This window comes from Parus major, chromosome 13, assembly GCF_001522545.3.
Source record: "Parus major isolate Abel chromosome 13, Parus_major1.1, whole genome shotgun sequence".
NCBI lineage: Eukaryota > Metazoa > Chordata > Aves > Passeriformes > Paridae > Parus > Parus major.
Window position 1 is genome coordinate 13,735,054 of NC_031782.1, and position 14,462 is coordinate 13,749,515.

Consider the following 14,462-nt stretch of genomic DNA (forward strand, 5'->3'; position numbering starts at 1 on the left):
CAGAAATGTCCTGCCTGACTTGTCCCCTCTGCCTACAGAGGCACTTGGCACTAGTCAATATTGGCACTTGGATATTAAGATATCCAAGGCACTGGAAAATGAGAGCTTTTGGTACCTACATTGGTAGATGTGGAGGAAGGATTCACAGAGCCTGCTGGTAAATATAGGCTCAGGAAGGTCTCGGAAATACTGCTTCACCATATCTGCCACGTCAAATGCTGACTGCCCTTCGTAACAGACATTGTTTGGGTTGGTTTCATTCATTTCTCTTAAGGACAGAATCCTGGATTTAACACCGGATTTTCGGAACAGACCAACCTGTGGGTAAAAGAAATCATTAAAGACAAAGAGAGGAGTCACTGGGAATCAAAATTTTGACAAGCAAGTGATCCTTCACCTTTCTTGTAATAACAGATGTCCTGCAGCAGTGGGATTGAACACCAAAATACTTTTGTATCATTAGAAGCCACACAGACATTTCTCTGAGGCAAACCATGCCTGATGCCCACAGAATCAGCTGTGACATACCAATTTTCATGTTTGTTTGGCTTTTGTTTAGTACAAAAGTACTCATTTTGCCTTTTAAAATCACTATCATTGACATATGTCTGTTTTCTTGGGCAGGCTGAGTTTACACATGGCAACTCTAAGTTTCAAATTCACCAGTGTGTGCCCATCAAACACGAACATACATCGAGTGCTGGCTTACACAAACCAACTTTGAGATCCACAAGGCTGCTTGTAACACCTCATACATCTGATACATCTAATCCTTCCACAGGTTGGCAAAGGGCAGATGCCATTTTGAGGGAAATTTTGATTTTCTTTGTAATATGATTGTCAGCTGACTGAGATTTAGGAGTTTCCCATGAGCTTGACCCCACCAAAGCTCCTGGTGACAGTTTTGCTCTGTACCAATGAGACAGTATTTACACTCTGATTTATTTATATGAACTGGATGCATACTATAAGCTCAAAATGAAAAACACTTGCATTGTCACTTCACAGAACTCACACACTTTTGCACTTTGGTGTGATATTATACACTGAGACAATGGCAAAGCAGAGGAAAAGAAGCCCTCTCTTTAACTAAAATGTTTCTTGTCAGGAGGTCTTCATTTCTGCAGCTGTGCTATGGAAATACCATATACAGCACACACTTCCTCTGCCAGCTCCACTTAGGGTATAAATACAAAGCTGAGCTGCAGAAAAATTTGTTACAGGCACTGCTGTAATGGTTTCTCTCTGCATTTCAGCTAAAACAAGATTAATTTTCACATTAGCTCTGGCACTACCAGCAGCCACAGAACAGAGGGAAGGAACAATGACATTGTCTGGCAGATTTGCCTCCTTGGGGAGCAGAGACATGACACCTCCCCAGGCAAAGCCAGCCTGACTGCAGGCACCAAGAGACACGAGTGCAGAGGGTTTCAGTGAGGGAAGGCACAAAAACACAGTACAGGCTACAGGTATTCCCAGAGGGAATCAGCATTGGTATTTCCTCCCAGGCCACCTGCTCAGATCAGCCTACACCCTTCTGCCTACTCAGAGCCTTAGGGGGAAAGAAAGTCCTTCACAACAGCATGTGAGAAAGCCTGGTTCCCTGGAGCAGACCTGTCCATGGCCCAGAACTCCTCTGGGCTGCCTCGAGTTCATACCTGGTCAAGAAAGTGGTTTCTCAAATACTCCAGGGCTTGCAGGATGCCATTAGGCAGGGGGTGGCTTGTTCGCTGCACATTCAGAAGTAAAGGAACCCCAAACACATTTTTGTCCTTGTAGTCTGAGGCTTTTGGCTTTTTTATGAACTTTGGTATGGTCCTGGAAATGAAAAACATTAGTTGCAGCTTAGTAGGTGTCCAGCACATTCCAGCTGCTGCTTTACACTCATCAGAAAGGGTTGAGCTGTACCTTGTCACTGCCCCAAATTCTGCCACACACCTGTACACACAGCATCAGGAGGGAGAGAAAATCAGCAAAGGCAATTACAGGGATGACTTCCTCATTTCATTGCTGAAATTAACTTTAATAAAGCATCCTCATGGGAAATGCATTCCATCCCTTTATGGCACTGTAGGGTTTTTTCATTCTTTCTATATTCAAGTACCAGCTCCCTATCACAAAATGCTGACTGATGTATGGAAGTCCTGTGAGTGTCTGAATTTGTCACTGGTTTAGTTTAAACAGACACTCAGGGCTGAAGGGCTGGATTCTCAGCCCAGCCCATTCTCAGCTCAGGTCCCACAGTTCCTGGACTGGTCCTCTGACAAAGACCTGAAATTGGGCAAATTTAAAGAGAAACTATGACGTGCCTTAAAATCAGTAACAGCACAACCAGCAGTGAGGGGCCAAAGTACAGCCCTCAGCAGAGGAAACCCTGGAGCCATGGAAATAACCATGAAGCTGCTGGCACTTTAATAGCATGAAATTCTTCATCTTGAACATGTGCAATGTAGGCAGACAAGGAAATTCAAATGCTTACATCAACTCCTCACTTTCCAGCTCAGGTTGCTTTAATACCAGACAACTTACCAGTTCCAGCCCTGCTTACTGGAAGGGGAATATCTGTCCATTAAAGCTGTGAGTCTCAACAGTGCCAGCTTTTGTGTGCGGGCCAGCTGGGCAGCTGACTGGCCATCAGTCTGAAGGGAAAGGCTTTCCAGGTTCACACTCTCTTCCACAGACCAGGGCTGCTTCCTGGGCCTACAGGATAAATATTGTTTAAGCTTAGGACCATTTCCACCATCCCTGTGTTTTACCTGCATCTGTGAAGCAGCCAAGACTCTAAATGAGCTGCATTTAGCTGCACTTAAACAAGGTATTTCCCATCCAGGAGGGCCCCTGGCAATTCCAACTGTTTCCCTGATTCCCATGCACATTATGAGTGTCCTGCTTACAGCAGAGGTCAGATATTGGTACCTGGGGAGTGGTACCTGCCACCAGCAGTGCAGACCCTGCTACCTAGCACAGACTTCAGAACACTTTGCTCTGGCAAATCAATTGTATTTTGAGTGGACAGAATCAAAGGCAAACCCAAGGATGGCTGACCTGTTGGTGTTTTTAGAGTCTGTGATGTATGTCAGGTCTGCAGAACCAATCTCCTTTCCCAGGCCACAGCTGCTCTCTCCCTCAGCCTCCCCTGCTGTCTTATCTTCTGAGCCCTCTGTGTCAAGAGAGCTTTCTTTTGGGGAGGGTGGATACAAAGAGGTCAAATCACTGGCAAAGTCAGAATCCCCATCATCTGAGAACTTCTCTGTCCACTGATCAACCAACTTTTTGAGACCATTGACATCTGCTATGACACTGTTCAGTTCTGAAAAAACATCATCATCACCGACTTGTGCTGCCTCCAGGCTCTCCAGGTCAGTGTTGGGGATGTTGTCATACACACTCAGCCTGTGATCTCTGCCCGACAGGGGACTCCTGGGGGCTTTGGGATCCTTGGAACCGCTTCTGCTCCGGCTCCTCCTGCAGCCATGGAAACTCCCAGTTCTCCAGTTGACAGAAGAGCTGTCTGCTGGAGACAGGGAGCTATCTGTAAGTACTGTGGGGAAAGTGCCAGGTTTATGGCCTTGTGGTATTTGAAACATCTGGTTCTTTTGTAACGTCACGTCATTTTTAAGGTTCTGCTGGGATAGATCGCTCCCCAGTAACATCTTGCTGGAGTCCATGTGCTCTGCATACGTCCCCCTTCCTCCACAGGGGCTGCCTGGTTTTGTAACAGGACTTGGAGTGCTCCCTGTGCTGCTATTTACAGACTGATTGCTGCTATTGCAGCTCCGGGGAGAAAAGGAAGAATTGTTCTTTGTTCGGATGCCAGAGAGGTCAGAAATATTTACACAGTTCAGCATCTTCATCTTTTCTTCATTAAGTCCTTCCAGAAGAACAGGTTCACTTATTATGGGTTTGGCCTTTGACTGACCACTCCTTAAATTGCAGCTCCTTAAGTGCAACTTCTCCATTTTCTTCAGGAGGCTCTTCCTCTTTTTAGATGGTGATTTATCCAAAAGCTTCTCCTCACTGCTGATACTTAAAAATTCACTGGGGGGAGGAGAGCAACTAAAAGCAGAGTCCAGTGAAGGTACCTTAACTGAGGAACATCTTGAGGAACTCGTGCTGGTTTCCACATCTTCAAAAGGTTTTTGGGAGTTAACAATGTCACTGTCAGTACTGCTGGTGCTGTGAAGTGAGGACACATCGTGCTTCTCACCATGATCCAGAAAGACACTGTCCTCACTGTGGATGATCTTCAGTATTGGGCTGCCTGGGGTGGAGGCAGCAGCACCTTCCTCTGCTGGAAAAGCTGCCAGGCTCTCGATGCGAGACCACCGCTGACTGCACCTCTCATAGGCCCATCTGTCACTTATTGCACAAGGCTCATCATCTTCAGAGTCGTCACTCTTACAAGGAGGAAAAAAACCAAAATCAGTTCAAGGGCAAAGTTTGGCAAATTTTGAATTACAAAAACCAGTTTAACATAAAAAGGAGACTTAAATTTTCTGCCAACCTCCAAAACCCTGAAGACCAACACAGTGACCATTCAGTCACTGAAGATCTGCCCTAAGTTAGTTGAAAAACATGCTGACAAATGATGCCCAAGCACGCTGACAAATCTGGGAAGTTTACCACAGGAAAAGGTGACAGATTTGATCTAAGGATGAAAAATCCTGTTTTGTGGTAAATCCAAGGGTTTTGAAAGATAATCATAATGGGTTTACACCGCCGTTCCTAAAGTCAAACAAATCACACACTCTCACACTTCTGTGACCAAAACTCATGCATCTTCAGGCAAAGAAGTGTTTGGCTGTGGAACTGCAGCAGCATCAGTATCTGTGGTACCCTTTTGCAGCCCTCAGCCTCCCTTGCCACCTGCCCCAGGTGCCCCCTTTGCTGGATTGTCCCCATTCTGAAACGTAAGAGATGGGAGCCACCTGTGTCTTCTCTGTGGGCTCTCTTGCCCCATTCTGCCCTGACAGAGCAGAACTCTCCAAAAGCCAGACATATTTCCAGAAGATGGCATTATTTTCTGGCTAGTCCTGTAGTTAATCCATGATGGCTCAGAGGCTTTGCAGACCTGGTGCTGCCCAGCCAAGCTGTGGCCACTGCTCTGATTTAGCTGCAGCAGCAGAGCATAACCTAAAACCTACCCAGCTTGTACTGGCTGAATATTTGGATTGCCCTTTTCATTTCTTTGTTTAGTCACTTTCAGCACTTAAATAAGGCCAGGAAAGCAATGATAGCCATGTTGAGATGGGGCTTTGGGGCAACTATTGGACAGTAACATGTGTCAAATCAAATTTCAAAAGTGATTCAAAAGTCACCCCTAACATTCCTTGCAAAGTTTCAAATATTATGTAGTTGCAATCTCCACCCCTGTGTTTTCTCAACATAAAATGCAAATAGCAGAGCTTTGTGGGATGGAATAGAATAGAAAGGAAAGTTCAGAAATTGCTAATCCTTCATGCACTTTTAAACTCAGGTGTTTGATACAATAGCTAAACACATCTTTAATCAGAACAGGAACTGTGTGTTACAGACATACCCGTTTCCTATCACGGCTTATTTCCACTTTCATTGATGCATACTTGTTCAATGTGTTCAACCTTCTAGGGTTTGAGAAAAAACACAGGAGTTTTAAATTTCAACTATTTTATTTCTTGAAAACAAACATGCACCAAACTAGTTGTGATCTCCTACCACAGAGTCTTCATTACTGTCAAAGACTGACATTCTGTTAGAGGCTCCCATACACTGGTCCCCAAAACCAGCACCAATGACAACACCATGATGTTCACACTTCTAGTTCTGCCATCTTAAAGCTAGAGAAGACAACCATAATTAATCATTTAATTTTAAAAAATCATATTATTAGCCTTAATGATTGTGAAAAACTCTATATTGATTTAAGATTTTGAAAATAGATGTGTGGGCTTCTTGAAAAAAAAGAAGTTTAAAAATCAAGATGTTAACCTGTATCCCTGAATGGACTGTATTATCTATCATTTTAATTAAAGCCTGTGGAATCAATAAGGTCCCAGACTAGTCAATCACTAAGTTGTCAAACAATAGGTGGCATCAACATAGGGCACACTGAGAGTCACCAAGGAGAACTCAGGACAGAAGTGATACCAAGAAATAAAATATACCCAAAATTCTTTAATATCTGCTGTGCTTTGGAGATGTGAGTGTGAACAACTCATCCTGGTGCTCTGGAACAGGCAGAGCTGGAACTCAGGTGACCTGACAGGACAGAAAAGGACCAGACCACTTCACCAGGAGAGGAACTTTCTAACTGTTAGAAATCATAATTTTTGCTAAAGAAACTGCTGAACAATCTCATAATGAGAATTCTTCAGTAACTGCAGTACCAGCTGAAGCAGGAGCCTCACACTGTCCTGGCATTCTTCCATGGGGAAATTCCACAGGGTCTGACTTGGCACTGACAGTGCAGGTTCACTTGTGTGCTCTCAACAGCTGTGGCCAAGCAGTAACTTCAAATCAATACCTTTGCTTCTCACCCAAGAAATAGTCAGGAAAATTGAACAGATCTCATGCAGATAATTTTTTTCTATCTGCTGGAACAGAAGCTGGAGGAAATTCCTGCACTCCATTATACATGATCCTAGAGAGCAGCCTGCCACGTTTGCAAGGAACTGGTTATTTTTAATCAGCCTGCAGCCATTTCAAATTACAAAAGAGATATTTGATGCCCAGTGTAACATCCCTGAGAACTTGGCTGAAGAGGAAGTGCAAACATGTGCTTACTTTACCTTTTAATTCCTAAAACAACCAACTTCAGTGGCACTAAACTATGTGTTTAAAGGGTTTCCTTCAGTCACAGATTTGGTGACTTTGTTAATCTCTGACAAAAACTGAGGTGTGAAAAGATGAGCAACAAATAACTGTGGGGCCTGGGGGTATCAAAGATGATTCATGATTAATGTTTACCTGAACAGTGATTCAATCGCATCTCCATCTAAAAATTCATGATCTCTCCTCACAGCTTTTACATCAATGGGAAACTGCATATCTGTGAACAAAGAAGTTGAATCTAAAATCTGAGTTGTAATTGCAATGACTTCCAATTTTGCAATTTATTTATGGCAGGCAAAATGAAACTACTCCTATTTCTATAGCTGTACATTCATGCCAGCATCCTTCCAGCAAGTGAGGATCAGTTCCTTAGGGCAAGTGGAGAACAAATGTAGGGATCTGCTTGCTGCTGTTATTGCAGGTGGACAAGCCCTTCTGCATTTCCAGGAGCTTCACCAAGTCACCAAGTGCCATAGACATGAAAAGCAAAATCATTTTTAGATTTGCTTTGGTTCTCTGCACATTCTACAGAATAAAGCTGGGACTGTTTCACAGGAGCCTCTGCCATGGGGAGGTGCAATGCAGCACATGAGATGCACTCTCTGAGCTCTAGGGAGCCTGACACATCATGCTGGGCTGGAAAATGAAGAGTTCAGTGTTTCAGCTCCTGAGATTCAGCCTCGCACACAAGGGAACTGCTGAGGTCCAAACATATTTTCTTAGCTTATTTTATAAGTTTAATTTTCCCTGCCAGCTCAGGACACTGCATAAACAGCAAGGTAATGCAGAAGATTCATTTTCCAGAAGCATGGCAATGCACATTTCCAACAAACAGCTTATAGAATAAAATCTGCTGTAGAAAGACAGGAAGCATTTCCAGGTTTCATGAAATACAGCTTTCAAACCCAGCTCTATGGGCTTGATTTCAATTTTTCAGTGACTGGAGGAGGCGGGAATGAGAGCAGCTAATGTTGTTCTTTTAACTGTAGTTCTTTGATAAAATCTCTCTTTAAAATAGATTAGCTTTTGTTACTTTCAATGTTTGTAATAAAAACCATATTTTAGAGAAGAACAGTTTTAAGGTATATGCACAAGTGTGGCCTGAAAAATTATACAAATTATCACCAAATCCATACCTCCTCCTAAGAAATAAGCACTCTTTGTAAGTTTATCAACATGAAAACATGCTGAAATTTCATTTTTGACTGGCTGGCCGCTGCTGAGTATTTCTTCTGAACACTTATGATTGCAAGATGACTTTTTCCAACATTCTTTTTCAAAACACCAATAAAGCAATCTCACTCAGACCACAGGCTGGAGAGCCTCAGAGGAGGTTTGGTTGCAATCAGTGGTTGGAAACATTACTTCCAGCACTCCAAGAAAAAGAGCCTGAAAAAATTATAAGCAACTAAAAATAACAAAAGAAGAAATTTGACTGAGTTACAGTCTAACAATAGGAAAAGAAAACCAGGGAAGATTTGTCCCTTTATAGAATTCTACTGAGTCCCTGCTGAGATCTCCCTTCTGCAAGAAAACACAGCAGGCCACTGCTTTTCTACAGGTTTGCATGAAGATATAAAAGAATTTGGAAGTGCTTCCATCAAAAGTGTCAGGTTCTGAAATATATTATTTATGTAAACAATTCCACTCGAATTCAGTGTCAGCTGCTTGGCAAGTCTTTGTGATCATACCTTCAAACAGCTGAGCATACTGGGGAAATCCAGCAGCTCTCAGCCAGTCGCAGGCTTCTCTGGCTTCAATTTCTGCAATGAGAACACACAACTGTTCATGGACAGTGCTCACCAGAGACAGTGATAAGCTAATTTCACCTGGCACACTCCCTGAGAATCTTGTATGTTATTATTTTGTTAGGATAAAAAAAAGGAATTGATATTAATTAATATCAAAGAATTAATATTAGAAAGGAATTGTTGTTGCTAAAAAGGAATAAATCCTTGTATCCAATGCACTTACACGCACATAACTCTGCAATAGTCATTCCACCACAGGAGAGATAAGCAAGCACAGGAGAGAACAGATAACAGCACATAGTTGGGATGTGACACATGGGGGTAAATCAGCTGTCCCTGAGCTGGGGGCAGTGGAGCATCTGCTGCAAGTCAAAATGAGCCACCAGAGCAGGGTGTGGGACACACATCTGTGCCCTCACACGGCAAAGCCCGCTCGTGCATTCCAGCGCTGAGAGATGGTGATAAGACACAAACAAATCCTATAAATAAACTTAAAATTCTCTCACTACTTTAATAACACTGGACACGGCCTAAGCATTCCCAGAACAAGAGTTCTCAGGAGTACCTGTTGCTAGGGTCTATCAATATTTATTTCCTTGCCAACTACCTACGCAGCTTGGCAGGCACCGCAGCACAGATGTCAAGAGCTGCTCACTGTGACAACTGCCAAAGGCTGTGGCCAGTTCTGCAGCATTCCCACAGAAGCTGAGCAGAACAGAACCTCACAGAATCACACACCAGGCTCCTCAAAAACACAAACAGGTCAGCATGAGCACATTGCCCTCAGGCTCTAATCTCTGCCAGCGCTGGGAATGGCTGGGTCAGTGGAAGAGGATTCCCAAACACTTTCTCTAGGTCTGCCTGCACTCCTGCTTGTGTTACACCAGACACCAACCTAAAGGCAAAGACTTCTTTAAAGGAACATTTTTGAGCTGCCTTGAAATCCAGCATGCTCAGTAGAAAGAAATATTTTTAAAGCACCTTAAAGTGTGGCATGATAGGCCAGAGGAAGAGAGCTGTTCCTTAAAACTATTTTCTTTACACATACACTCCCAGATTAGGATTTCAAGGCACTTCACATACATACCTGTCCAAATTCACTTCTGCTTTTTGCTTGCTTTGCTCAGACTTCTCAATTGTAAGTCATCAGTACAATCAGACACTAATGAAAAAAATCACACAACTTCCATGATTTTATTTTATACTTAAAATTGTTTCTGTTATCACTTAATCAAATTGGGCAATGCCATTCTAACAGAGACTTCCCGGCACAAAATTGTATGGCTTTTTCCATCTGAGAATAAAGTGATACCACAGGAAGACCAGGATATTTTTACACAAAACAGATGCATGAATCTCTTCTTTTTTCACATTGCAGAACAGAAACTAATTTCTTCTACAACAGCCTATATACACTATGCCTATGTTTATTGCTATACTTAGTGCCACAATTTATCATAATCTTTACCACAACGCAGCATTTACTGGAGACAATAAAAGACAAGCATTGTATTTACAGAGAAAAAAGGCAAAGAAAAGCTATTTGTGGAGAAGAGCCTGGAGGATAACCAGTATAATACCAAAAGTCTTCACAAGGACAAAGTGATTTTCATCTAGAAAAACCCCAATAGATTCACACAGCCATCTCAGCTGCTGAGAAACTTTAGCTCTCCTCATTCCTCAGCCTACTCAGCCAGAGCCTGTGCACAGCAATCCTGAGCTCAGACAGTGACTCTGTCGAGGCTGAAGCTTCCCCAGTTCCTAACACATTAAAAGCACAACTCCACTTTTAGACCAAACTAAACCATGAAAAGTGATACAAGAAAGAACAGAAAAATAAAGAAGAAAAATATTTTGCACCCACTGAGAGTATTTTCAATGAACATGACTGAAAATGTAACAGCATTGTCACATTTACAAGTGGCCTCTTCCACAGAACAAGGACAGAGGAGCTGGGAGAATTTTCCTTGCTGATGTACATCTTCAGGCTTTTTAACATACCTTTGCACAATCACAGGGCATGTTAGGATTAGATATTAGGAATAAATTCTTCCCTGTGAGGGTGGGGAGGCCCTGGCACGGGTTGCCCAGAGAAGCTGTGGCTGCTCCATTCCTGGAAATGTTCAAGGCCAGGCTGGACAGGGCTTGGAGCAACCTGGTCTAGACAAAAGTATGACAACTTTTTAACATCTTTTGGGTGCTATCTGCACAACTGAAAGAGCAGAGCAACCCAAATGTGTCACCTCCCTCTCCTGAACTGATTTCATAATTAAGCAGATGAAAAAAAAAATAAAAAAATCCTGCAAAGCTTAGTATTCCTAGTTCAGAGGCTGCCTGCAACTTCTCCATGCCAAGCCAGCTATTTCCCCATGGGCTATGGGTGGTAGGTTACTACCAGATGTTTATGACAAACAACACAGAGAACACAGCCCGTGCCACCCTTTGGCTGTAGGGTGTCCCCCAGGTACGTTCCGTGCTGCAGCCTCAGCCCAGTCCCCCTGCAAAGAGCAGTCAGAGTCCTGCCTGTGCCAGCAGCCCAGCACGCCTGTCCTTCTCTGCTGCTGCCCTTTCCCCACTGCAGCCTCCTCCCTGGAGCCCCAGCAGCTCCATCAGCTGGGCTGGGACCCCTGTCCTGCAGCCCCTGGGCTGGAAAGCCGTGTGTGCCCACCTGAGCACTGTCCTGCAGACACACACTCCTCAGGTACTTGGAAACCAGCTGCTACAGTGGGAGCTAAATCTCTATCAGAATGAACAGCAGCGTTAACCAGATTGCTTGCAATAAGGAAAAGACATCTGTGCTGAGATTTGGGCATTGTCTCTGAGATGTTTTCCTCACAAGAAGCAGCACTTCCCTAACAAGGCAGAGGCAGCAACCAAGATCAGTGACAGCTGTGTATCAGCCTTACTGTCAGGTGATCACAGACTTCAGCTAAAGAAGAACATCAAACTGTATTTAAATTTTAAAATATTCTAAATAAAATGTGAGAATATCAATTTCTATTTCAAAGCACCAGCACAGTGAACCTTGTTGCCAGAATGCAATGTTTCAGTTGCTGCCAAAGCAGGAGACCTCTTCCATTCCCCAACTGTGAGTTCCTACCCCTCCTCACCAACACCCCAAGCTGATGCCAGCAGGTCCTGTCAGCCAAACTGGCAGGAAATGAGTCACTTTTGTTTGGCAAGATGAGATTTATGAAGTTTTAGCTTTCTGAATTTGCTACCACACGTTCTAATAAGTTCCAGTGACAGTACAAGGGCAGTGGGGGGTCCATGCAGGGAGGGTTGTGGGAACATGCAGCTGCCTGCTCAGGCCAGGGAGCTCAGACTACTGTGAAACCTTTACCTAAATGTATTGATTTTCATAGAGGCGTCTCATTTTAGGTCTATTTCAAAGCAAATTTTTTTATCAGATTTTTAAAACCAATGCATTAATTTATCTCCTCCAAAATAGTTTTCCAGTTTCAACAGGTAGGAATCACATGGTGATCAGGACTTCCTTAATTAAAGGGATTTTAGCCTGAATGCCTTCCAAAACCATGTCAGGAAGACAAGGAGAGGTTTTCTTGCTGTTTGCAGCACTCCTGCATTAGTTACTGCAGGATCCTCCTTGTCCCCTTCTCTGTAGGATGCAAGTGCAGTGCTTGTGGCAAAGAAAGGATTTCTCAACATGCCCAGCAGACAGGAGAACAGAACAGAACAGAGGGTAGGACTGACTCCTCACTTTGCACATTGCACCACTCTGTAATGAAACAGGAAAAAATCCAAAGGATTCTGCTCTTTCCCAACCTCTGTCATTATACAGGAAGACCTTTTTTATTTTTCCTCTAAATGGCAGTAATGCTCCTCAACAGCCACAGACAAGGGTGCCCACCTCAGAACCTGCCTGATGTGTCCCAGCAGGGCCAGCTGTGCCTCACAGGGGAATGCTGCTGCCTCCTCCTGTCACTGCCACCCCAGACTCCCACCCCCCAGCCTCTCCAGAACTCTCTCCAGAACCCATGAATGCTTGGCAGCCACATGTCAAACTCTGCCACACATTCCTCCTACAGCTCAGGAGCTGTGAGCTGGCAGGTCCTTCACCCTGACTTAGATCCTGTCATTCCCGGCTGTGCTGGCAGTGGTGGAAGTGACAAGGGGTTTTTCAGGTTCCATTTGGACATCAAGTGATGAGTTTCCCATCACATCTTTCTGGTTTGTGCATCTTCCTAGGGCTGTAAGAATTGATGTAACTTCCCTGTGTCTTACAGCTGCTAATGAGGCATTTCATTTTACACATACCTTTGAAAAATGCATTTGCTGTGCTAGAACTGATCTCTGGATGATGTTCAGAACTGCATTTTACCTGTGACAGGATTTTTTATAACTGTTTTTATTTACATTATATCCTTTTGCTTGAAAAGGAAGTTGGAACATGATGTCTACTCTTTGAGCTGAAGGCTCAAATGTGATGTTTTCAAAGTAGGGTGTTTGCACTGACCAAGACAAGCAGTCAGGGACTTGTAAAACCATCAAACTCTCCAAGAGCTAAGATGGAACATAAATAAGTGGAAATGTTTATTCTGTTTTCCCTTGTGCAGTGCAAAATATCAAAGCTTAATTGTACTTTACTAACCCACTTAAGTAAGGAGTGGGGGGGAAACAAGAGATTATAGCTTGGAATTTAGCCAGGATAATTTAGGCTCCATGCAGATAGTGAACATAAATGTCTGGAAAATGAAAAGGCCAAGATATTTGTCCTTTCATTCCTACTTTACTATCATGCTGGTGTTTTGGAACTGCAGCCAACTCTTCAGTTATCACAGCTGGGAACTGCAATGTATCCCAGAACTTTATGGCAACCTCAATTGCATCTTTATCCAGCTCCTTGGCATCAGCTCCCAAGCTGATTACCAGGACTCCCAAGCTGATAGTACAGTCTTTACTCAGGTCCTTGTCATTTGCCTCCCCTGTTGGTTCCTGGGACCCAGACAAGTTTAAAGGCATTTTCTTTGCTGACCACATTAACTGGCTTGTCAGTGCTGGCTGATCTTCTAATTGCTTCTAAATATGTTAGAGAAGGTAGTGCTTGCTCTACAGGAATTTCAAAGGGCTCAAGGAAAGTCACATCAACTTTAGGATAAATAAGAGTATAACTATCTAATTTCCAATCCACACTGGAAAATCCTTATCCAAATAAGTGGGTGAGAGAGGGGATTTATCTCCCTGCAATCTAATCCCAGATATGTTGCTTCACTGTGCTGCAGCCCTGCTGGCTGCGAAGCGAGAACAGATTCCACATTTCTCTGACGCAGGAGCTCCTTATGGATGTTTTTTCACAGGACCCTTGTACATGATTGAGAAACACTTGATGCAAGATTCCTGGAGGAATTGTAGCAGGGAGGGCACTACTTGCTGCCTCTAGAGCCAATATCAATAAACCTATAGCACAGAAGTAACAAACCCCAAAACCAGTGAGCTGTCTGTGCTCTCTCATTGCACAGCACTAAGTTTTCTTTAATTATACAAAATGCCAATGACACTGCAGTGTGTGATACAGGTTCAATCTACATGTAAAGAACTATTTAACCCACTAGAGACTGCCCAGGAAGCTGTTGTAACTAAAAGCAAGCTGGATTATTGGCCTTGCCAAGGCTGTCCTGAGCCTGCTGAGCCCAGGGCAGTGGACAGTACTGGGTCACTCAACTGATGGAGCATGCTGATATTCAAAGATAAGCAACAAAGTCAGACAATTTACCTGGAACTTTCCAAGTGCATCCAACAAGTCAGCAAAAGCAGCAGCTTCTGGAAGAGCATGATCCCAAGTGGTAACAGCTGGAGAGCTGCTGTCACACTAACCAAGCAGTGGTAGGAGACAGCAGCACCCGCTGGATCCTCACCTGGGGATGTCATCTGCCACAGAAC

The 14,462-nt window shown here is 43.7% G+C and overlaps 1 protein-coding gene across 11 annotated transcripts in view; it reads right to left on the bottom strand.

Annotated features, from left to right (window-relative positions):
* Positions 1 to 14,462, bottom strand: part of LOC107210697 (rho GTPase-activating protein 7-like) — a 46,190-nt gene that overhangs the window by 6,343 nt on the left and 25,385 nt on the right. For 4 of the 11 annotated variants that reach the window (XM_015641845.2, XM_015641848.3, XM_015641847.2 and 1 more), the window contains exons 2-8: positions 8,502 to 8,573; positions 6,946 to 7,027; positions 5,540 to 5,603; positions 3,046 to 4,397; positions 2,530 to 2,700; positions 1,659 to 1,818; positions 120 to 318 (exon numbers count right to left, since the gene is read on the bottom strand). In XM_015641845.2, coding sequence (XP_015497331.1) covers positions 120 to 318; positions 1,659 to 1,818; positions 2,530 to 2,700; positions 3,046 to 4,397; positions 5,540 to 5,603; positions 6,946 to 7,027; positions 8,502 to 8,573 — 2,100 coding nt within the window. The other 7 variants (XM_019008173.1, XM_019008175.1, XM_019008171.1 and 4 more) reach the window with 5 other exon arrangements.